Here is a 26,154-nt window from a genome sequence, read left to right on the forward strand (position 1 = left end):
GGGACCCTTGAGTCTAGTAATAGTGTATGTTTTCACACAAGGATGGGGTCCTTAAGTGGTGTTAGGAGCTAGGCCATATAGGCACTTATAGTCATTGCTGAATAGAAATGGCCTTGTTTGTGGTAGTCTCCACAGGGGGGATGGGTGGCTCTTGTGGCTAGGATACGGTTCGCCTCCATGGTCCAGTTCCCCTGAAATGGCTCAGACTGGCCTTCTCAGCTGCACTTGCAGGACTTGACAATCATGTTGGAGAGCTGCTCAACTTTGGGGGTGCGGCCCGAGTAGTAGAGGATGGTGAGGGGCTCCAGGTCTTGAGGGACGCAGCAGGGCGACGCTGAGGCCTCAGGGTTCAGGGTATTGTACAGGCTCAGCAGCTGAGGGATGGGGAGGGGGGACACAAGCTCCAGTCAGTACAGTAAAACTTGGTACGGAGGATGTTACCGCTCATGTACAGCCCTTTCAACTACAGTATACTGTGAATGTTATAGGGCTCTGAAGCGTGTCATCAAAATGGAGTTCCGGTCAAAATGATCCCCTGTGATATTAAGACAAAAATGCTTCGCCACCTACTTACAAAGAACCCAATCCATGTTTAAGCATGGGGCAATGTGCCACCACTCATTATATTTTATCCCCGGTGGAGACGCGGTACAGTAGATCCCCACTTCTGATATGTGTTTGTCATCACAGCAGATTGTTTTGCTACTAAGTAAGGCATCTTCATTATTATTATTATTATTATTATTATTATTATTAATCATAATAATAATAACCTTTATTTGTATAGCTCTTTTCTGCAAACGTTGCAGCTCAAAGTGCTTTATTATTATATTAGTGTTTTATTTTCAGAATGCGTTGATGTAAATGATTGTGGTTTACAGCCTTTTCTTTATTAATGGCTCTAACGTTTGGTGTATCATATCGGAGGTGTCGCTGTCCACGTGTGTGGTGCTGAGCATGCGTTACACATTCCTGTGCATAATTGGCTCACCGATCCTATAAACTGATTTTCCTGTTCCTTTACAGATCAGCTGAGCAGCTTATGGACATGGGTAGAGCTTGGCCTTGCAAGAAAACTGAATGACAAGTGAAAGTGTGCTTCATACCCAACTTCCAGCCTGTTTGGCTTATATTTTCCATGAAGAATGAAAAAAAAAGCAACTACTGATTACCATGCTTCTGTTTATACAATCTGCAATTGCCTTTTATATTGTTAAATTGTGGTGTTTTTATTCTAAAATGTATCTGGCAAGCTACAGTACTTCTGTTGAACAAAACAGTAATACAAATCATATCAGACAATAAATGTCAATATGGCAATAAAAAATCTAACAGATATCCCAATGCTGATCCCAATGATTTTATTATGTTAATAGGCCTTGCCTAATTAGTGTACAGTGTTAACAGCCCAATGATTTCTCTCTCTCTTTTTTAAAATCACACTTCCAATAAGCTGTGTTCGTGGTTGTTGAAGGTCTGAAGTGCTCATGAAGTAGGCTAAGCAAGCCAGTTACGAAGCCTAGCATGCCTATAGATGAAAGTGTGTTAATGAAACAAGGCTAGGTACTGAAGGCCAAAGTTGGGGCTTTTTTCAGTGTGTATTCAAACTTTATATGAATTTCTGGCATTAAAGTAAAAAATATGTGACAGGGTCTGGTGAAAAAGTCCCCAAGTAGGGCAAGGTCATTTTACAGTTTTTCAAAGTGCAGATTGTAAGATTTCAAATGATGTGTCATAAATTGAAATTGGAAAATAGTTGAGGAAGATATGCTTATTTGAATGTTGGTACATCTCAAACCAAATACCAGAGAAAATCACTCTGAATCAAAACAGACGCGTTTGCTATCGTGTTGGTAGCTGGCTAGCAGCTAAGAAAGAACATCGCTATGAACATCTAACTGCATGTTTAGCACATCACAACATGCTGATAGAACATCAGCATGCTAAAAACATATAACTACACATAATTATATGATCACACAGCCCTCAAACGTACGTTTGTTTATAAGCCATGTATCACTAACCCAGCAGAAAGGCAGTAGACGGCAGACGAGACAGTGAATCCAATTCACAAATTCTAAGTATTTAGTGATTCTAAAACTGTTATATTGAGTGGGCTCTTCAACACTTAAAACTTTTGTGATATGCACAAAAAAAAAACGGAAAACACATTTGAAAGCTTTTTGGTCATTTGCGTGAATTGCTGCATGCGAACCTTTATACCAGGCCGTGTCACATATATATTTATATATATATATACATGTATATAAATCTCCACTAATCATACACTGTGTATAAGCATTGGCACCTAGAATTTGACTGGAAGAGTTAGCAGTAGTTAATGAGTTACAGGGTCCTCACAGTGCTGTGTGTGGTGTCAGAGCTCCTCAGATAGGGGCAGGGCCCGGAGCAGTAGTTGGCGAAGTAGCCTTTAGGCTCATGGATCCACTTCCAGTCTAGGTCGCGGCGGAAATCAATGTAGAGTCGGCGAACACAGCAGTTCTCCTCTACATTGCTGTGTGGGGGGTGGGGGGGGGGGGGGGGGGGGGGTGGGTGATGATCCACATCAAACCATTATTCCATGTTATTCCAACATTCCACTCTCCATTAAAAAAAAAACACACATTCAATGAGAGCCTTACGAGAAACAGTAGTTGGTGTCCAGCGCCCGCTTGCGTCGACGTGTGGACTGAGTGTCCAAGCGGTGGGGTGGTATCATCATCAGGATCAGGTGGGGCAGGTACTCCTTCTGCTTCTTCAAACGACCCAGGTCCCATCGACTCTGATCCTCATACTCCCATTCCATCCCTGGAGTAGGAGAGGAGGCAGGGCATAGAAACATCATTTATAAAAATGGGTTAACAGTACTTGGTTGGAAGTTACTTTGAGGTGATTAGGCCACAGATGTTAAAGTAAAAAAACAACTGACTATAAGCTGTAAAATATTGACAAAAAACATTCCCTTTTCACCTCTGAATTTGACCTCCAGCACCTCGTTCACATTATCGATGATGTCACCATTTGGGTTAAAGGTGTGGCAGGGACAGTGCACGCTGATCTCCAGACCCAAATTGGTTTCTGATATGAAAGCGAGGTGTCAGAAGAAAGATTGCAATTAAGCTCACAGACCCAAAATGTCATCCAAAAAACGTTTTTTGCCTGATTCTTCTACAGTCAATTACATCATGATCTAAATGAATCCCCTTAATATACTTCTATTCCTGAGCCTTTATCTACTCTCCATTGCAAATCTGACAATTCTCTATCAGTCAGGGGGAATGACAAAGGCTTAAGCCTGGTACACATACAGTATAAGGATTTTCAAAATCTTAACAGATTTTTTATCTGAGAGAGACCCATGAAGACACATGAAGATAAAAAATCATAGATTGAACAGTTTTGATCGTATTGTGTGTGGTGTGCGCCGATATTCCCAATACAGCACACCACATACATAAAGATCTGTCGTTACGATAGTCTAGAGCAGGGGTCGGCAATTAAGTTTGGCCTCGGGCTAATTTCTTTTTGAGCCACTAGATGGCGGGCCCGAACATAATCAAAGGCTAATTTAAGTAATTGATTGTTAAAAAATGTGACACGTTCTAATGCTTTGACTTTTCTTATTTTGGCTTGACTAGCGAGTTTGTGTTATGATTCTCAACAACGTTGAAACGTAGTTTCACCCTTTTCCATATTTTTAAATAATAAATGTGTGGACTGACGATGTAGCGCAGCCTAACTTATTCTAATAATTATTTAACATACTTTTGTTCTGATAATTATTCCCCCCCTCCTCCCAAGGTCACATTATTATTGGATTGGTTGTTTGCGTGTCGGGTGAAGTAAGCTAAACATTTAACCTGCTAGCTAGCAAGAGAAACATAATGTCACTCTCCAAAGGTCTAAAGAGGAAAGTTGACGGTGAAAACAGGGCATTTAAAGAGGAATGGACAGCGAACTATACGTTCATCCTACCTGGTTTCATCAATGCAAAGCCGTTGTGAGACTCACATTTTACGTGCTCACAATGTTCCCTTTCTATACATGCGAGTCGTCCTTTTTGTCAATTAATGTGATAAAGACGCACGAGAGGAATCGATTGATGCATAAAAACCTTGAGAACTGCCTGCGGATTAAAGTGACGTCCATATCACCAGATATCAAGCAAATAGTGACCAATGGGAGATGCTTTTTGTTTGCGCCGATTTTGTTGTCAATGTTTTTCAGAAAATTAAACAGAATTTGCTTTGTTACTGTTCATATGTGTGTTGCAGTCACATATACGTAAACATTACGTTTGAATGGTTTACTGAGCTCGTGTTATTTTTTTCAAACCACACACCGCATGACTTATGATTCACCTTGAGGGGTTCAGCGTCAGTGCGCTTCGCTGCCTGATTGTCTGTCCCTGTGTCATTCACTCTCAACATGGATAAAAGTACAATAAGCATTATTCAGGTGGAGGTCGATTCTCTATTCGGACATTATAGGCGCTATATGTGGGACTGTCGGTCCGATATTGTAAAAAAAGAAAAAAAAGTGGATTCTCAAAATAATCTGCTGGGCCAAATATTATTGGTGATGGGCCAGCAATGGCCCACGGGCCGCCTATTGCCGACCCCTGGTCTAGAGTCTCGTTCCCCAAGCCAGAAATCTCGCGTGATCAAACGTGATCTAACGTAGTACCCTGACTGACCTGTACGAGGCAGCCATGTGCGACAAGGCAAATAAAGTGCCGAAGAACGAAAAGAAGAAGTCAGCTCGCTTCTTTATTGGCTACATTCCATCCACGTCACAATCGGACTCGGGAGCTGGGTTGCCAGGTGGGATTGACACTTTCCAGCCTAACCAGTCTAAAACCGCTAATTCCACCAAAGAAACCGAGCCCATCTGGCAACCCTGCTCGGGAGTTGTCGGGAGTCGGGAGTTGCCCACACACATGAGGATATTTGGTCGTAAATATTGAACATGTTTAATATTTACGATTGTCGGCCCCGACCATTTTCCGAGCAGATTGTCGGAAGAAATGGACTCTAAACACACCTCACACCACAGGATAATCTTGTAGGATAATCTTTAGAGCCATCCCATAATCGGGCGTTTGCTGTCCTTGGTCGAAGGGAGAAAGTCGGGCCAAAATCGGCCAGATTATCTTCATGTGTGTACCGGGCTTTAGGGACAGGGCTGAGGGATTTGTTTGGAGTTGGATCCTGGTAGTTAAGTGCGGTGACCTCACCTCGGTACATCAGCCACTCTCGCACACTCTCTGTCACGTCGAAAGAGACCCATTCTGGAGTGCCCTTAGTCAGGACGTTCTTGGCTCCGATGTAGCGCTGTTTAGCAATGTGCTCATCCGGCTTCAAGATCTGCAAATCAGGGGTGGGTGAGTTATATATACGAACAATACAATAGATGAACTACATTGTCATCGAATAAACCAGATGTGTCTGGTCTCAGGCAATGGACACTATTAGAACTCAAGGCGAACCATCAAATCATTCCCAGTAAGGATATACAGTATGTCGCCATTATGGGACTACATGGCAGATCTGGATTCCATGGAATGTCACTTGAGGCTGACATCAGTAGAGTAGAAAATGTATCACATTACTTAATTTCGACAGTTTTCTTACTTCAAAACTGCCTACAGAATGAAAATGTATAGGTACAGTTCAAGCAAGTAAAATAAGCCAACAATGTTGTAATGCCTTTGGGATGTTAGCTGACTGCAGCAATATGTTACAGTTAGGTAGCCATCTAAGTTATTTCCCACTCATAATATACAGATTTCTATACTTGGCCTACTGTGGCCTATAACACCTGGTTGCCGTCAACCACACCTATATCATGCACCTGCCAGAAGAAATTATGCAAAATAAATCCCACAGCTGTGCTCCAATTCAAATCATTTTACTGTGTCTGGTCTCATTTGGTCTCATGTACCAGCCATCCACCATATTGAGGCTCAGTTATTGTGGGATTAATATGCTCTTTATTGGAGGGATTATTTTTTGTCTTATGTTGCTTATTATTACTGTGTTACTGTTGTTTCCCTTTATCTGAATGCTGAATGCATGTCAATGTTGAGGAACCAAAGCCAAATGTTTGTGTCTCTTGTGTACTTACGTAAGATGTAATAAAGGCGATTCTGATTCTGATTCAGTTAACTTGGAGAACAAATGGCTAGTTATAATTATCCTCCTATATCAACCATACGAACTCATTCCAGCATGAGTGTAGTTTGATATACAGGAGAGGTCTAATGGGGGGACTGGATAGTCAGACTACTATACTGAGAAGTGTCCACATTTAAGCTGGTTTCTCATGGCATGCCAGTGGCTTACTCTAACTCTACCCTCACTGCTGCTGACATTCACATTACCCTGATATTCACATTATCCTGATATTCACATTACCCTGACATTCACACTACCCAAAACATTGTTCAGGACTGACGAGCAGAGCTTGGGTCTGGCTGTTGCCCACCATAAGACCACAAGCTGGATTTCATTGGCTCACTTTCCTGATTTGGACGCTGAAAAATTGGGTTGTGGAATAAGCAAATAGATCTCTTGTCAATGCCATTATGGTAAACCAATATGTAGTTATATTGCTGGTTAGACTTTTTGAAAACTAACATCCTACTACTAACTAACAACTACATAGCTCACACTCCCCTGTGTCCCCTGCTCAGGGAGGATATTATATTTGAGCCGAAGTATCTTGGCACTGTTATGTTTTCAGGTGGAGATCTCTTGTGTTGGTAGAAGGACATTGAAACGGTACCTTTACACACCTGGAAGACCTTTACACACCTGGTAGAGCTCAATCCGCTGTTCGTTCCTCTTGGCTCCAGAGTGGGGCATCCGCAGTGCACGGAATTCAGCTCGAAACAGATTTGTTGAGTTTCTCTCCATGGCAGAGACATTGAAGCGAAACACTTTGGAGGTAATGCCCTTTGGACAATAGGGCAGGTCATCTGCAAGAGTTAAGAGAACAAATCTGAGTTGATCCAGCGACATGCAATTCAGATCTCATATTATGTTACCATTAAACGATTCAAAGTTCAAGCAGTGGGCTCCACACTTTTAACAAATACTTTCTCGTTATTTTCGTTAAACTTTCCTAGTGCCATTTTTGACATAGCTCCATCATGGTCGGACCAAAAGATTGGACATTTTCATCTGATACTTTAAAGCAAGTCCAACGTTTTTAAAGCAAGCTCCAACGTTTGTAGCAGTACATACGTGACAGCAGCTGATGAAACCGGGTACAATTCGCCAACCGACGGACCGTTCAGACTTTTATTCTGAAAATTTTAAATACATTTCTGCATTGTTGAAAATCAATGACACACTCGCTAGTCAAGCCAAAATAATGCAATAGATTCGGTGAGTAATCCCCACTACAATCTAGTTTGTGTAGAGTAGTGGGGATTACTCACTGAATCCATTGCATTGCAATGTTTTGGCTTGACTAGCGAGTGTGTCATTGATTGTCAACAACATTGACATTTATTTAAATTGTTCATAATAAAAGTCGGAACATTTTGATTGGTTGGTGACTCAAGGCCGATTTAAGCTTCTGCGTCGAATTTACGCGCGTAGCCTACGTAGCCTACGTAAGGGGTCTCCAAGTTTATAGTTCTACGATGTTGGTCCGCGGACCGCGGACCGCGTCGCGTTGGTCGGTGTACTCATAGCGGCATAGAAAAATATGCTTTTCTTATTCTATCTCGTTAACGGTACATTACTAAGACTCCATTCAAAGTTCAGTGTGTTCAGCATGCTATTCTGGTCATGGAGAATTTTAGTTTGGAATTCTAACCCATTGTGACGCAGAGATATTCGGCCGTAAGTGACTGGGTCCCCCCCCCCCCCCCGCTGCTGCGTGCACCACCGCTTCCTGGTGGATGAAACTCCCGTTGACAGCGGGGGGAGAGACAAGTTCTACCCGGGAATTCGCTCCGCGCTGTGTCGATCGTGATAGGAGTCACGTTTGAATTGTTATCCTAACCCACGGTAAACCACAGTTATTAACCCGCAAAGGGTGCCTCGTAAATGTGAATCGCGCTCCTTATAGGAAGGCTGTGCCTGACGCTTCCATAGGGTGCTCTACTCAAAGCCGCATAATAGCGATTTTTTTTTATGCTTGTTGTAAATAAAAGTGATATGATGCATTGAAATGACATTAAACTAAGATAATACGATGGTTATCATAATTTTTCAAATCTTTATTAATAAGTAATTACAGAAAAGGTAAATGACATTTCTGTCATGGCTTCCGCATTTTGGCCGATGAGAGAGTCAGAATCTTGTCGGAATCATGTGCTACCAAGCGGACCAATCACAGAGCTTACGGTTGCGTAGAAACTGACCCGTAGTTACATTTTTTGAGATGTGCGTGTCAACCCTCTCCGTAGGCAACGCAAGGCCACGCGGGCCTACGCAAGCTACGGTAGATTTTACGCAGAAGTTTAAATCGGCCTTTATCAGTGATCACATGGTCACATATCAGTTATTCCCATTTTGTGTGTCAAAATGTTTCATAGTCAAGAAGCAGAGTGTGGAATGTGGAAGACTTCTTAAGAGTCAGAATATTCAAATCAATATTACTATGTTAAACCCCTAGTGATGAACCAAAACAAATAGTTTGATGCTGTTGATGCCGCTGCATAGCCCAGGGATGCCAAATGTAATTCTGACTAATATCTAAGGCTGTTACCGAGAATCCTGCAAAGATTCCACTTTAGCAATTGACTGGCACCATGAGCTTTCTATGAATGAACAGCAATTGTTTTCTGGCACCAAATGTAGTAGCCCACAGTGAATCATTAACAGGGGACTGCCCCAGAGCAACTTTCCCTCAATGAGCCTCTTACACATGGTGACTGGCATGGAATGTGATAATGTGGTTAAGTTATCTGCTGATGTCAGATGGCTATTTTCCCCTGCTTGACTAAGATAGAGAAAAAAAAACATATTTTTAAGCGAACTAGCGTCCCTGTTTGGCTTAGAGTGACTTCACCATCCTGGTATTCCGTGTATCAAAAACCCTGCTGTCCTCAGTTCCAATGACCGCTATCCAGACCCCAACGGCAGACCCTCTGACCATGATGACTTCTCCACAACCCCTTAGCTGAGTCCCTGTGTAGTATATGCCAGATACGTACCATTCTATAAAAGGACTCTTTTCGAGTTTCAAGTAGACCAGATTCCCAATACAGCAATTTGCCTTTTCCTCTCAGCTTTCTGCTTCATTTGCACCTGTCAGGGATCTGAGCTGGTTCAGATAACACCTCGGATCCGCCAAAGGTCAACAGTTTACCTAACACTTTCAGCAAAGCTGCCAAACTCCACCAAGAAGGGAAAAGAGAGTGATGTCACTACCGCAAAGTTCAGCTAAGCGCACCTTCTGAACCTGTTACCAAGATGGGAAACACCTAAAACGTGGCTGCCATTGGCATCCTCTTCAGTGAACTTGTTTCCGCCAAGTCCTGACCACAGTTCCTCTCACCTGGCTATGGGCAATGCCCTCTGGACAAACACAGGAAGCCAGCCCTCTCAGCCTCTCACCTCCTTCTAAAACCCCTTTTCTGATGTGACCCACAATTACGCTGGAGATGTGGCAAAAGCTATTAACTGTTCTAAAAAAGTAAAAGGCATTTTGAGCCAGGCAATAGAACTTGTGAGCCTCTCTTTAACAGGTCTGTGATAAGTAGTTATGTATCAAGTTGGTATAATTAAGGTGTTTGTTTTTGTGGCAATTTATATCCACTTTACTCCTTAGGAGATGAGGGAATTCTTGAATGTATTCTATTAGCAGGGGGGCATTAAGAGTAACATTTACATTTACATTTAGGGCATTTAGCAGACACCTTTGTCCAGAGCGACTTACAACAATAAACACACTTTAATCAAATAAAATAGTAACATGTAGACCCTGGTAACCAAACCAAACCTGTTACATTATTTCTAGTACATTTAATTGCAAGGGTTATGGCAGATATGCACCTCAAATGACATTACTTCAAAATAGAAGTTATTTTTGCCTGTTTTTATATCATGTGTATACTGTTAAACCTGTCTATGTTATAGTGTGCTTCAAACCATTCTCAGGTTTAAAGACAAAGTCCTTCTGGAGTACCAGCCCTCTTGGAAGTCACTTGAAAAGTGTTGCTTTATTCAGCCAGAATCAGCAGAGCGAATGTGAAAATTATTCTGCATGCCTGCGGCTTCCAAAAAGCGTTGTATGCGAAACTCATTAGTCAGTTTCATTGGGATGGATATATACAGTGTGTGCTTGTGTGTGTGTGTGTGTGTGTGTGTGTGTGTGTGTGTGTGTATAGGAACAGGGGATATACTCACCCAATAACCATGAATGATTATTTTACCTTTGACCCTCTTGTTATGTCAATTTCAGGCGGCACTGTGTTTTAGTAAACAAGACAAGCATGGGCTCTCTTAAACAATAGGTATGTGCATAAATCTTTCACTTATTTGCACTGGGATACTTTTACAGGGCTCCAGGCGGTACAGTAAGCTGAGGCAAGCTGTCATGCTATGTGTTTCTCTTTTGTCAGGAGCATGTTGTGATGCTAAACAGGACTGTGGCGGTGAAGAGCTAGTGGGCCTTTTGTGAAACACCTGTTGATTTCAAAGGGACGACAATTATGCAATTGGCCTGGCTTTAGCCCATAAGGCCTTCCTCCAATTCTTACACAGTCTTAACGTAAATCGTCTCTCGCTTCTCAGAAACTGTGACTCAGACCACATCTTGCATGAATTCCCTTTAAGTACTGACATGTGTCCATATCAATGTTGCAGATCTCAACCAACTTTTTATACCTTGTTTTGTTTGAATGTGTTGAAGTGCTTCAACAATTAAGACAATTTCCATTCTGGGACAGGTTAACTAAGTTGAAATCATGTTTTTTTTTATGATGCATATTTGTTGTTTGACTTCAAGCAGTAAGTGACATTTGATGGGGGTCAGTAAAATAATAGATGAACCATAAAGAACTAAGGTTCATTTTACTGTACTCACTGTACTGAGTGTGTGACCTCATCAATGTGAGAGAAAAATTAGACAACCATGAAAATCCAGTCACTAGCCAGAGGAATGTATTCAAAGTTCATGGGGTAGGTGTTTGGAGTATTGTACACACCTTCTGTATGAGATTCAGCAGTAGAATCCTTCTGTCTAACAGTAATGCTTAGGCTGAGTTGTGATGTAATGCTACTCTGTCTCCAGAGGATCCATTCACCTCACGCCGTTCCACTGAAATTGAATGCATTTGCCAGGGCAGGCGTGCAGTGCACTTTTAACACCAACCCAGTGGGGGAACCAAGTGCCCGGCCAAATCTTCCCTCGGACGGACAGTGTAAGGAGAGGAGTTGGGATCCCCTCTCTAGCCAAGCTAAGGGGGAGGTCCTTCCATCACGTAACTTTCCCTCTCCTACCTCTGTTAACTCCCCCCCCACTCCTCCCCATCCGCCTGGGCAGATGTCCCTCTCATTTGGGCCTGACTGGAATGGAAATGTGAACATCTGGGAAGAGGGACGGGGTCCATGGAGAAAGGGGGAGAAGTGGGAGGAGGAAGAGGTTTTCCACAAAACACTGGTCCTGCATTGCAACAGGTTGGTGAGAGGGGCAAGTTTTAAATTAATGAGCTGGTACCTTATGTTGCTGAGGTCCATGGAATGTGGAAGGCCCATTATTACTGTAATAAGTGTATTCAAAGTGGATTACTTATCATTTAGACTAAACTGAGTGAACCCAGCTCTATATTATCATTATTGAGGATGGGGAATAGTGTAATTCACTACCTGTTCTCTTTCACAATGGAGTAAATATCCTTGATAGAGTCAACAGATCAAACAGATCCCATACTCTAGGTTTGCAATACGTTTCCATATCAAATGCAATACAGAAAAGAAAAAGAAAATCTAAACCCACAAACGAAACTACCCAACTCTGATACGACACATATACAATGGTATATAATGATATTGTTAAAGGTTTTCACTATAGAAACGCGCCCAAATGCCTCGTGTTATTGTTATGATCAGGCTCTGGTTATCAAACAAACCAAAATTGCGCACTCGACACGCTCCCCATTCATTGATCTCATGCGTAATGTCGCGCGTAATGCACTACAACCAAAAGGTTTTGCACGAAAATAGTACGGGAAAACACCGTATCAACCAAAAGAGTGGGGAGGGGAATACGTAAAGACAATCACTTACTGTTTTCTTGTGGGCCCTGAACCATGTTGAACTTGTATATCTCTTTGGCATAGTACTCGGTCTCTGTGTTGTCTTGGCCACAACTTAGTTGCCGATTCCTTCCTAGCTGCTCAAGAAGCTCCTTCGTACTGTTATACAACGCATGTATTTGATAGGGGACTTGACTGGGTCCAAGGGAGTGAGGGGGACTGGTCAACCGGAGTTTGCTCAAAATCTGTCCCCGTATTGCCTCGACTCGCTTCCTCTTCACATGGTCTATATCCACGGTGGCACAGGTTGACAGAGATAAACTCAGTGTCACGCAATTTAGAAGTAGCACAAACAGAAGAGCTTTACCCAAATACATGTTTCTATATGCATTTGGTTTGCTAAGAACTCTGAACAGATTCTCAAGTGAATGGTTTATACGGCAATAAAAAAGAGAATGTGTTTAAAACTTTTGAATTAATTTAATAGCAGTCACTATTTTGGCTTTACTTTCCTTTGTCTTCAAGAACTTGTTTCCTCTCCCAAGGTAATCCCCTTTTGTTCCGTTGTCATCCAGAGAAATCCAGGTGTGTAATCGCGCACTGGACATCATTCGCACAGCGAATTAACGAATTAAACCCCCATGTCTACCTACAATTTATCCAGCATAATGTTCTCCATCAGTAGGTTAAATGAACGCCTAGGCACTACTTATGTCTTGCATTCTTGTGCTCAACTCTTTACAGTTAGGTCGCCTCACAACTCTGCATCCTTCTTCTTTTTCTTTCTCTTTCTCATGAACAAACGCTTGCCACTTGCTTTCACCGGCGGTCGTCTTCACTTGGTTTGGCCACCGTCACGTTGCCGAGCTGTGCGCATTCAGTATAGCCTCACGTTTATTTTATACTGAAACTAGTGACGTTTGTGGAGGAGGGACCGCAGGTTATCCCATAATCATAATTCGACTCTGCAACTGTTTATCTAGACTTCACAAATTGTCAACCCCATCCATTGTGCATTGTGAGATATGATTGTTTCAAGTGCTTACAATAATTATTATTATCACGATAGGCAATTAATTTTCCAAAGACAAAATGTGGTTTTAATCAATATTTCTAAGCTTGCAACTCTTCCCAGTATGGAAACGTTCTAGTATTTAGTAGAGATGATTTTTTAATCAAACAGCTCACAGCAGACATTAAAATAGCAAAATCGGCATTTACAATGATATTGGTGATGAATTTGGCATCATATATTTCTGCTTATTATAGACATATACTAGGCATCACTCCCTCTAGTGGAACATGATAGCTTTGTCTTCGATAAACGGCAGGACCAAACAGCCCTGGACGCTCATAGTCAGTCCCTCGCCTCTTCTTAGAAGATCCCTTGGACTCAAAGACAGTGTTTGAAAGGATCATGTTATTGTATATACACTGCTGCACAATTTTGCACACACTATAGCTTTATGAGGGCCATCAAAACATTCCACATGATCAAGATTGGGTGCATAAAAGAACATTGGCGGTGGAAAGAGTAACTGACTGGGGTCTTTACTGATATTGAGTGTTAGTTTTCTGATATACTGTACTGTTTTACTGCTGAACAGAAACTTAACACTTGACAGCGTAATAAGTTAATCAGGTTTCCATTGTACACCTCATTGTTCTGGCAGTGCGGCAAGTACAGTGTGTACAGTACGGCAGGGATTGATGATGAGAGAAAGTATATATTGTTAATTATTATTATTATTATAATAATAACAATCATTATTATTGTTGTTGTTGTTATTATAATTAATAATAATAATAACAACAACAACAATAATAATAATAATGTATTACATTTATAAAGTGCTTTTCATTATACACAAATAATCTCAAAGAGCATAAAATAAAATTAAGACATTGCAAAAAAATAAATGCATAATCAAATCCATAAACAAATGCAAAAAAAAAACATATATAACCATATCATAAAAGTCTAGGAGGAAGGGTAGGCCAGCCAATAAAGATGTGTCTTAAGGCCTGTTTTAAAGAGCCCCAACAGTTTCAACAGCCCTTAGATTGTCAGAAAGAGAGTTCCAAAGATGTGGTGTGTGGGAGGAAAAGGAACCATCCCCCATTGTGCAGAGCTTGGTTCTGGGTGCATTAACTGTTTGGCATGGCTTGACCATAGGGTGCGTGGAGGTTCATAGTGGGAGAGCAGATTCAACAGGTAGGCAGGTCCGGACCCATTCAGGGCTTTTTAAACCCGGAGGAGAATTTTAAAATCAGTTTGTTGAGGGACAGGTAGCGGAGGTCAGCAAGGATGGGGGTGATGTGGGCAGACGTGTTGGTTTGTGTCAGAATCCGAGCAGCACTGTTTTGAATGAGCTGCAATTTATAATAAATTCTGGAGAAAACGAAAGCATGAACAAGCTTTTCCACTTCAGAATTGTTAAGAGAGGATCTTAGACGGGAGATGTTCTTCAGGTGAAAAAAACATGTTTTACAGAAGGAGAGAGCGGCTGTTGCGCATGAGGTAGAGCTGCCGTCTAATGATCGCAAGGTTGGCAGATCGGCGGTCCGAGCCCCGGCTGGCCACATGTTGAAGTGTCCTTGAGCAAGACACTGAACCCCAAATTGCTCCCAGTGAGCGGGCCGGCGCCTTGCATGATAGCTTGCCATCATTGGTGTGTGAATGGGTGAATGAGAGGCTGTTGCTTTGGATAAAGGCGCTATATAAGTGCAGTCCATTTACCATAGAGAGCAGGGTAAAAATCACACACACAGGCACGTATGCACACACACACACACACACACACACACACACACACATACACACACTAGATAGGATAGCTAAACCATTCAGAGGCCCCTATCACTTGTATGTGCCAGTTCTGTCTCATTTGAAAGAGCCAAGAAGGCCAGCTATGAGGGTGTGATTTATAGGACTGATTGGTGATTGGGCTTTAATGTGCTGTAAATACCCTTTAAACTAAGATACTTTATCCCTGCTTGATATAAAACCAAACTATAAAATGCCTCATTCTTTACAGCTTCTCTCCAGTACATTACTTGACAATGATTATGTTATCATACATTTATTGTTGTGCTTAAACTCTTTCTGAGTGAATGACGAAATACTGCAAGACTTCTGGAAACTGGAATTTGGGGCTGTGAGAATGGACTTTGTCCGCAAAAGCCGGACCCAAGCCAACATTCCCCGCAACTCAAAATTCCAGTGACATTATTGCATTAAAGTTCCCAAATTAGGACAGCTTCCTTCTCTGTCAAATCAGGATTCCCGCGCCCTCCGCAACCCAGTGACCAACATGAAATGCATTTTCTCGGGTGTGCTGTCCAACCACCCGATGTCTTCAAGTTATTTTATCTGAAAAGGCTTTAAAAAGAAAAAGTCTCCACTTATCTCTATTTCTAGAATATACCCTCTGGCTGGTCATATTTCTCAGACCCCTGTTGGGTTCAAAGGTCAGCCACCCACTGGAGTCTAGACCCAATCATGGGGCCTGGTGTTTCTCTAGCTATGACATGTCCATTCGGTATGCATAGCGATACTAAGCATTCAGCAAAGTCCATAAAAGGTATGTTTTTGTTTGCTTGTGAATAATGTAGGTATCCGAGAAACTCCAGTCAATGCAGTCTCCAAAGTGTCTACTCGTTTTCCTTTCCCCCCCTGGTACTGTAGAGCGTGTCTCCCCAGGTTGTCAGTTTAAGGTCAGATTATCAACCTATGATGTGTGACAAGGTCTGGTCAATTGGTCCGCAAGTCGGCACCCGAGTTAATGTTCAGACTTTTCTTTAGAAAATCAATGACACACTCGCTAGCCAACTAACACAGCTTGTTTTGTGAGCCTGCTAACAATGTAAAGTAGTGTTATAGTTCACTAGGTAGCACTGGGGATTACTCACTGAATCCATTGCATTGCAGTATTTTGGCTTGACTAGCGAGTTTGTGTTGTGATTTTCAGAACATTTTGATTGGTTGCCAACTTGCGGCCCAAATGACCAGACCGTGTCACATGTGTGTATTAAAGCATTAGTATTAATGTTTTTGGAGAGACAAAACAAAACAACTGTCACTACTGAATGCACTCAAGCACTTATTCCTGCCTGCTCTCCTACTCTCTCACACACAAAGTGGTGTCTGCTTTCTCCCTCTGCTCTATGTCTGAAGTTGTCTGGGAAAAGCTCAACCTGATTGATTTCTCAGCATCAAAGGACTTATCTTTGTGTACTGTGCAACTACAGTAATACACCATTTTGTATGAATGTATATTTTCCTTCTCCCCTAAGTTCCCGTACTACGATCACATCACACTGATTGCATGAAATGGCTTCAGTTCAACATCCAAAGCAATACAAAGAGAGGATGATATGGCTACCTTGCAGTCAGTGGTAATCGTCTTTGCGTGAGCGAGGGAAGAGTTCATTGATTAAACAGTCATGTTTGTGGGTTGTCGTCAGCCCTCCAGTCATCTATGTTCTCCATGGTCTCATTTGTTAATGGGAACAGTTACCACCTTTCTGTTTTTTTGCTTGTTTTCTAATTCATTTAGCTTTCTAGTTGCTCCAAGCTCTCTCAGGAATGTCTTCATTCATAAGTTTGGCTTGGTCCTTCATGCCGAACTGAGTGATCTCAACTCGAAATGGTCCCAAAATGGGCCTGCGGTCTATTTTCAGAACCTAAAGAATGAGCAGGAATGGAATTGTTTTTTTTCCCCCTGCGGAGCTATTTGAGGTCATGCATCCAGCCTGGCATCACTCAACAAGCTTCCCACAGTCCCTATGGCACACTTTGTTGCAGTGCAGGAGGCCCTCATCTCTCTCGTTAAAGAGCCTTGTTCTGGAGGGGAGCTTGGGAAGAAATTGACAGCGACACCAAAGCAAGTCTGATTTGTTTAGATTACAAGTGAAAGGTCACTTGGTTTTATTTGTTAGTGTGGTTTTGAGTGGGACTTTGTGGGCTGATCTATGTCCTCCACTGTCCCCCTTGAGGAGGATATTCTTTCTGATATTCTTCCTATTTATGTTATATTTTCAGTGCAGCATTAGAGAGAGCATTTTGACTATGAATGCACAGTTCTATACAAAACATGTGAATGCACAGTTCTATCAAAACCATGTGAATGCACAGTTCTGTACGAACCATGTAGACAAACCTAGGGATGACGATGTACCAACCAAATATTATAGGGTGTTAGTAGCCTTTTGTACCTGTAGAGCAACTTTATGCTCTGTAGTGCTATTTAATATAGACTACGATAGCAATTAGTAGTGGATAAGGTGAGTTACCCCTATGCAAAGTAAAGTGCTTTGGATGTCTAAAAAAGCTCTCTACTGTGTAAGTCTAACTACACATCCAGTACTACAGTGAAACAATTCTGTCAATTACCATTTACAACCATTTGACCATCATAACCTCTTTTTCATGTTGATGAAACAATGTCTGTAACTCATTACTGGTACTCAGGCCAGGGGAGTGATAGAGTGCCCTGTGTATGTAAAGGGACAGGGATTTTTTTTTCTGCTTTTGGATATACACTCCAAAAGTTTGGATTACTTGAGGTTACTAGTACTATGAGGTTTTTATTTGATGGTATTTGTGCACACAACACTTTATGCATAGTCCTACTATTTTAGGGTACCCAGAAGTAATTTACCAAATTTACCCAGATTTACCAAATGTCCAAATTAAGCACTCATATTTAGTATTTGGTCGACAATAGTCGACTGCCTGAAGTCTGCAACCCATTGACCCCACCAGATGCTGGGTATTTTCTCTGATGATGCTCTGCCAGGCCTGTATTGCAGCCATACTTGTTGTTGTTTGCCTTGAGGTTTTTTCTGCCTAAAATCGTATCATCAGAAAATTAAATTCATGTTCATTTGGATTTAAATCAGAAGATTGACTTTGTCAGACCTCTCCCCTTTTTGGCTTTGAAAACCCCCCTAGTTGCTATGGCAGTATGTTTTGGGTCATTGTCTTACTGTATCATGAAGCACCATCCAATACATTTGAAGGCATTTGCTCGTACTCGAACAGACAAGATGTTTCTGTACACTTCAGAATACATTCTGCTACAGCTGTCAGCAGTTACAATCATCAATAAGTTATCAAGTTCTAGTGGCAGCTATACATGCCCAAATCTAACACCTCCTGCACCATGTTTCACAGATGAGGTGGTATGCTGTAAATCTTGAGCAGATCCTTTTTTCTCCAAACATTCCTGTCCAAAAGATCTTTTTCCAGACCTCTGCAGACTTTTTTTGTTTTTGTTTTTGTGTGCAAACTGTCATCCTTTGATAGGATAACTACAGAAGTGGTTTGCACCTTGCAGTGAAGCTTCTGTAGTTTGGCTGGTGATGAATGGATTTGTCACCAGCCAACTGTCAAGCCAATTGTCCAATTACTTTTGGATACCCTATGTAGGATTATGTATTAAAAGTTTCGTAATTTCTGAATGGTAAAATGATATGTACACACATACCATCAAATAAAAGCTGAGAATCCAAACTTTTGGAGTGTAGAGCCAAAAGAAGAAAAAATGCTCCACTGTCCCATTAATTACGCAGGACACTGTAACATGCACATAAAACAGTCTATATACAGCACCTCTTTTCTCCACTCATCTGTGGTCAGATTGGAACATCAAAGTGTGTTCCACTACTCTCCCTGCATATGCAACAGTATACTGTAGCTAAGTGGTTCAGACACACAACTACCCAATCGAGAAACTGCATTGGGTTCATTATTGGCAACCTGCTGTTTCCAAGGTAAGTAGAGAGCGACAGAGCTCAATCTATCTTCCCTAAAAGGATAAAGATGTCAGCATTGATCCTCTCTGGGCTAAGAGATCAAAGGCTCCTGGGACATGGTCAGTGCAATGCCACCGGTGCTGGCCTTCAGTCCGCGGTTACATCCCAATAGTCTCTCTGCTATTCCTCATATCCTCTCTCCTAGCTTCCTTCTCAGAACCCACTGGATCAGAATGTCCCAGGTGAGGGAACTTGAGTCTTCTCCAACATTTTGAGAAGGAAGTGATGAGGGAGGAATAGAATAATGAGTATTGTGACACACCTGTCTCTGTAATCAGGTGAAGAAATCCCTGGGAGGAAATTCAGAGGTTTACCGACCAGTCAATCACAATGCTGTGCTCTTCTCAAGGTTCAGCCAGCGGTCAACGCATTGGTCACATTTAATGATATTGGCATTTCTCCACTGGGCCAGCAGGGGATGCTGCACAACAGACAATGTTTTTTTTGTTTTTTTTTTATGATGTGAAATAATCTACAGTACAAGGACGCTTGTTCATAGACTATGTCCAAACATATAGACTAGGTTCAGATGTACATGGACACTTTTTACTATTATTTGGTGTAATTTGATCATACTTTACAACTTTATCATAACACTGTACATAATATAATCCTAGCCATGAGCATTTCTACAATGCAAGTTCAATGCAGGTGATTACTTTTCCGCAAGAGAGAAATGATGTCACTGCTTGATTTAGGTAGTTTTCATCATCGCTTCTGTTGTTTGGAGTCTGGCTCCCCTCAATTTTAGTAGATTATGATTTAGGGTGTGTGTGTGTGTGTGTGTGTGTGTGTGTGTGTGTGTGTGTGTGTGTGTGTGTATGTGTGTTAGTGGCCTACTCCTGTCTGAGTGTGAGGAGCCTCAGCATCCAAACAGCAGCCACGGCTGACAGACGATAGCAGACGAAAGGTCCATGTGGTAAACTCATCGAAATCATCATCGCTGGCTTCCTCAGCTCTTTCAAATACGAGACAGAGCTGGCACACACAACTGTTAGGGGCCTCTGAATGGTTTAGCAGCTATCTTATCTAGTGTGTGTGTGTGTGTGTGTGTGTGTGTGTGTGTGTGTGTGTGTGTGTGTGCGTGTGTGCCTGTCTGTGACTGTGTGTGTGTGTCTATATGTCTCTCTGTCTGGCTTCTGTCTCTGTCTGTATATCCAGGTTTTCTAATGGTTTGTAAAGAGTATACAGGAAATATTACAAAAAACAAATGTACGCAGTCACTGTACTATAATGAATGATGAATGAATGAATGGTCTTTATTGTCATTGATATAGTACAGGTACCAAACAACGAAATTTGGGAGGGGGGGCTCCCCTGGTGCTAGGAAAGAAAAAAACTAAAAAACAAGAAGGGAAAGGAGCTGGTTTACATAAATAAAGGCTATGTACACTACCCACTATACTATACTATACAAATAAAACACTGTGCTGTACTCTATTCTATGCTATGCTATACCTATTCTAACATTTCCTATTCTCTGAACCTTATGTACCCTAGGGTTGTCATATTGCACATAGTGTTATTGCACATTCATTTAAAGTGTCGCAGTTTGCAGGCTTGAAATGTACACATTTGTGCCTCAGCACTACACCTGATTTCAATCCAGCAGCTGCCATCAATCCGTCCAGACTGTCCAGGGCCCAGAACCTAGGTCTTTGCTGTGTTCAGGGCCTGAATGGCCCTGGGGTAGAAGCTGAGCTTCAGTCTGTTTGTCCTTGCGAACATGGTCCTGAACCGCCTATTCGAGGGCAGCCGAGCAAAGTGTTCGTACCCAGGGTGGGATGGGTCTCTGGAGATCTTGGAGGCCTTCCTGAGGCAGCGTGTGTTGTACAGCTCTTCCAGAGAGGGGAGGGGGGCGCCAGTGATCTTCTGGGCCGATCTCACGACTCTCTGTAGCGCATTCCTCTCTGCGGCTGTGCAGCTGGAGAACCAGTTGCAGATGCAGTAGGTGAGGATGCTCTCCACTGCGCAGCGGTAGAAGGCCACCAGCATCTCCTGTCCGATGTGGTCTTTCCTGAGGACTCTCAGGAAGAAGAGCCGCTGTTGTGCCTTCTTGATGATGGCTGCTGTGTTGTTCTTTCAGGACAGGTCATCCTGTATGTGCACCCCCAGGAATCGGAGGGTTGAGACTCTCTCCACGCTCCCTCCGTCGATGAGCAGGGGCTGGACCTCAGATTTTTTCCTCCTGAAGTCCACGATGATTTCCTGGGTCTTTGACTGGTTCAGCAGCAGGTTGTTAACCTTGCACAGCTTGCTCAGCTGCTCTACCTCATCCCTGTACGCCGCCTCGTCCCCCCCCGAGATGCAGCCCACCACGGTGGTGTCGTCTGCAAACTTTACGATGGAGTTGCTGGGGTGGACGGGGGTGAAGTCGTAGGTGTAGAGGTTGTGGATGGGGCTTAGCACGCAGCCCTGGGGGGACCCAGTGCTGAGTCTGAGGGCTGTGGAGGTCGCTACAGATAAGTCGCTACAGATCAAATCGTATGCATTTGTTTTAATGTTGGCACTCTTGTTTTGAACATTTCTGCATCAATTTTAATTGACTAAGAGCCATTCTTTATTCTTTTGGCTCTACATTCCAAAATGTTATAATATTTAGAAACATATTGTCTGCTCAAGTGTAAGCATGTTTAGTATCAATCCTTTCCATGGAATAACTGCCTGAAGTCTTCGATTTAAATCAGAATATTGACTTGGCCAGTCAAGAACGTTACACTTTTTTGTCCCTGAAAAACTCCCTAGTTGCTATGCCAGTTTGTTTGGGTCATTGTCTTACTGTATGATGCAATGAATGCCATCCAATGGATTTGGATGCATTGGCTTGTAGCAAACAATATGTTTTTATACATTTCAGAATATATCTGCTGTCAGCAGTTACATCATCAAGTAAGACAAGTTAGAAATTTCTGGCTGCACTGCAATGACTTTGGTAGATGATGATATTCATCTTATCTGTCCACAAGACCTTTTTCCAGACCTCTGCAGGATTTGTAGGTACTTTTTAGCATAACTAGTTTGAGGATAACTAGTCGTTTTACCTTGCAGTGAAGCGTCTGTAAATCGAATGATGATGTATTCTACGGATGACAGTCTCTGACACATTCACATCTACCTCCTGGGGTGTCCTTGATCTGTGGGATAGTTGTTTTGTGTTTTTTCTTAATTATGGTGAGCATTCTTCAGTCATCCACTATAGAAGTCTGCCTTGGCGTGTGTGCGATTGCTGAGGTCACCAGTGCTTTTTTCTTTTTAATAATGTTCCAAGCTGTTGATTTTGGCAAGCCTAACGTTTGGCTATGTTTCTAATAGTTTTTTTCTTCTTCAGATTTTTCAGCCTAATAAAGACGTCCTTGACTTTCAGTGACACCGCGGCTTTAGTCCTTATGTTGACAGACACCAATAGCAGACTCCAAAGGCAAACGCAAAGCCTAGAATCAAACAACACTGTCCCATTACTTACGGAGGGCACTGTATATATATATACACACAAAATATATATATTGTGTGCATCCGTGTGTGTGTTCTAAGCATGTCATGGGTAATTAAGACAGACCTAGCAAAGAAGTGATGCCATGATGTCACCTATATACTACACATTTACAGTACATTTTAGTCAGAAGGAATTACCCTTAACTACAAGTACTTACATTAGGGTACTTGCCAATACCGTGTACCAATATGAGTATTTAATAATACAATTACAGTTCTAACAATTACTTTTAAAACAAAACATGTTTATTTTCATCAGCTGTTCCTCACTTTCTGACTGTAACAAATTAAATGTGACAGGGTCTGCATATGCTTATTTGAACGTTGGTACAAATACCGGAGAAAAACGCTCTGATTCAAAACATGGTTTGCTTTCCATCGCGTTAGTAGCTAGCTAATAATAGCTAACAAAAAACATTGCTATGTAACATCTAATTGCATGTTTAGCACATCACAACATGCTGATATAATAAGAACAGGGAACATCGATGAAACCCCTCCATCCTCTCCGGTCTTGTGCTCTCTGATCCAGTTGTTGCCATGCCAGCCCTTTCGCCTTCGTCTCCTGTTCTGTGGATCTTCTCCAAGTGGTTCTAGGTCTTCCTCTCTTCCTCCTGCCTTGTGGGTTCCATGTTAGAGCCAGCTTCAGGAGTGATTTGTGGTCTTCTGAGTGTGTGGCCTATCCAGTTCCATTTTCTCCTGATTTGGATTTCTATTGTTTCTTGTTTGGTGTGTTTCCACAGGTTGCTGTTTGAGATGGTGTTGGGCCAGTAGATTCCCAGGAGGCGTCGGAGTCAGCAGTTATTGAATGTCTATAGTTTGTTGAGTATGTTGGTGGTTGTCTTCCAGGTTTCAGATCTGTAAAGTAGAGTGGATTTTTAATTTGAGTTGAAGATTTTTAATTTGGTCTTGAGTGATTTTGTTTAAGATGTTAAATGTTGATCTTACTTTTCCAATTCTGGCTTTGACATCCTCCTCCGATTCTCCGATCCTCCGATCCTCCGATCCTCCGATCCTCCGATCCTCCGATCCTCGGTCCACAGTAATTATACTCCCGAGGTGAAACTAGCTACATCCTCTAGCTGGTTTTGGTCCATTATTATTGGTGTGTTGTTCGCAGTAAGTATTTCTCTGACAAATTCAAAAGTATTTAAAACTGTTGTTTGTTAAATTGAGTGGGCTCTTCAACATTTTAATATAAAAAGAAAACTGAAAACAATTTTTAAAAGAAAGTTTTGGTCATTTGGTCGAAGTCCGACGATTCCGGACTTGTTACCTCTTTCACCAGACCCTGTCACATTTACAGAATTTTGCAGAGCATAGTTTGCAGTCTGCTCTACTTTTGTCATCATCATTGCTTATCCTAAAATATCCCAAAACTGCTGACATTGCTCCTGCCTAACTGCTAAGAGAGGTTACGCTACGTTGCCATGCAGTGGTATCAGGAGCGGATGTATCAGAATAGTTTTACGAGTGTAGCCCAGCTACTAACGTGAGCTATGAGCATTTCAATAAATAAGTCAATTTAATAAATAAGCATCATTTCATGGTTATGTACACGGTTATTAACATTGTTATAAGTTTATAATGTGTACTTGTTTACAAACTCTAATGTGAGTTCGCTCATTGGTTATGTCATTCATTCATTTCTTTATTTCATTGGTCCATCGGGAAGAGCTAGCCAATGAAATGTATGCTGAGAGAGAGGGGGCGGGACTTTGTACTAATAGTGTTAGGTTGCACTAAGTAACGTGTCAGAATGTTTGAGGACCTCGTGAAGTAAGACTTGTTGTGTATGCTGTGTGTATTAACAATTCGGGAATCAACGAATTGTTATTCTTTTGGATGTTGGTGCACATTGAAGCTACCAGAGGTAAATACATATGTCTGGTGTTTGTTTACAAGCTACATCTACTCGTTGTAGTATGTTATATTTTACTGTAGAGCTAATCGCGGCTAGCGGTTAGCTTAGCATAATTACGTTAGTATGTTGCTAGCCTTTGCTGAGTGATAAATTGTTTCTAGCTTTATCAAAACGAAATAGCTATTGGATTTTGTAGCTCAGTGTATTCTGTTAATTCAGAATTGGAAGTCGAGAGACCAAGGCAAAGGAAAGCTCTCCGTTGGACAACGGAGACCGTTTCCAATCGCCTGGGGTAACTCGAGACCGTCCATTGAATCTTCGCGTCAGTGTACTTCAATCATTCTCCTGCGCTCGTGGGAGAGCGCTGGACCTCATCCCCCTCATCTCTGCCTCTTTTTACACCATCTTTCAAACCCCTCGTTTACCTACGAGTTCCCCACGAGGTTATGTGAGTACTGAACCACGCACGAGCTTTTGTTTGGACTCGTGTGGACGAGTGAAGTGGACATAACAGTTTCAAGGCCCCCCGCTCACAAGCAGCGTCAGCTGCAACGGTAACACGTGTTAATGGACTGAGTTACAGAGTGCGTGTGTGTGTGAGTGTGGGCCCACCCTTTTATTTTACTGAATGATATATTGTACAATTGTGAATCCTTGGAGTTGACTTTGAGTTTATTGGAAACATTACATTTATTTCTTTGAAAGGAATTGGAATAGGCTTTGAGCCTATATTTTGTTTTATGGGATATTGTGATATTGTCTGTTGACATTGCATTGTGAATATTGTCTATTGAATATGTCTAACATTATAATTGACTACCAACACTTTAATTTGAGCATTTAGTAAATAAATATATACCCTTTGGTATTTGATTTTAAAGCCACTGTGTTGTGTCATAAACAGGTAATAGGCAATTCATATTCAGATGATTAAAACATAAATACATTAAAAGGATTAAAAAGGAAGTCCTATTTAAAATACTTCCACATAGTTAATGGAGGCACTGATCGTCATCATTTGAATAGTTTATTATTACAGGTAATACCGCCACTTATTTAAAATAGAACTCAGGCCCCGCCTATATGGCAGGGGTTACACGAGTATGAGTACATGAGCAGAGTATTGGGTACGAGTACTGGTATCGGTATCGGTGCATCCCTACCCTTAACATCATCCTCAACTATAGAACACACACACACACACACACCAGTGTCGACTTGTTCTGTTCGAGATTGGAGAGGACTATGGCCTTATTTCTACAGCATATTGGATGAGAGCATTCATATTCCAGATACGATGCATTCGATGCTGAAGTCTGTGACTAACTGGAATTTACACACATTCCCCCGGATATGATGTCATGGCTCTGTGTGACATCCGCTTCATAAACAACAAGCGCAACAGGCATTGGTTAGTTCTCAAAAACTCGAAAACAAACTCGCCCAAATTACTGACACGCACGGGATTAAGAACACAGACGACCTCCGTAATGATTACAAATTACCAGAGGTCACTAGATAATACTAGTCCCATGCGAATAGGGCTTAAGAAGAACAAAACAATACAACAAAATAATATTGCAAAAATCTCATTCTCTCATTCTCGCTGCCCCTTCACCTACATTTTTAAGAAATTAATTTGTATTTCTCTCTCTCAATATCTCTCTCTCTCTCCCTCCAGAATTTTGCACCTGAAAGACCGACATACAGTGTGTCAGTCAACTAGCTAGTTGATGTATTTTCATTGGATGGTTGGGACGTG

At 41.9% G+C, this 26,154-nt stretch overlaps 1 protein-coding gene across 1 annotated transcript; it reads right to left on the bottom strand.

Moving 5' to 3' along the window:
* Positions 1-215: 215 nt before the first annotated feature.
* Positions 216-12,594, bottom strand: LOC308171871 (transforming growth factor beta-3 proprotein-like; the record flags this gene model as incomplete). Its single annotated transcript, XM_080546778.1, has 7 exons — positions 216-374; positions 2,362-2,515; positions 2,643-2,808; positions 2,971-3,078; positions 5,237-5,366; positions 6,816-6,979; positions 12,249-12,594. The coding sequence occupies 7 exons, from the start codon at positions 12,592-12,594 to the stop codon at positions 216-218; spliced, it is 1,227 nt and encodes a 408-aa protein (XP_080402904.1).
* Between the last annotated feature and the right edge of the window lie 13,560 nt (positions 12,595-26,154).

This window comes from Nansenia antarctica (assembly GCF_963989245.1).
Source record: "Nansenia antarctica genome assembly, chromosome: 1".
NCBI classification, from domain to species: Eukaryota; Metazoa; Chordata; class Actinopteri; order Argentiniformes; family Microstomatidae; genus Nansenia; species Nansenia antarctica.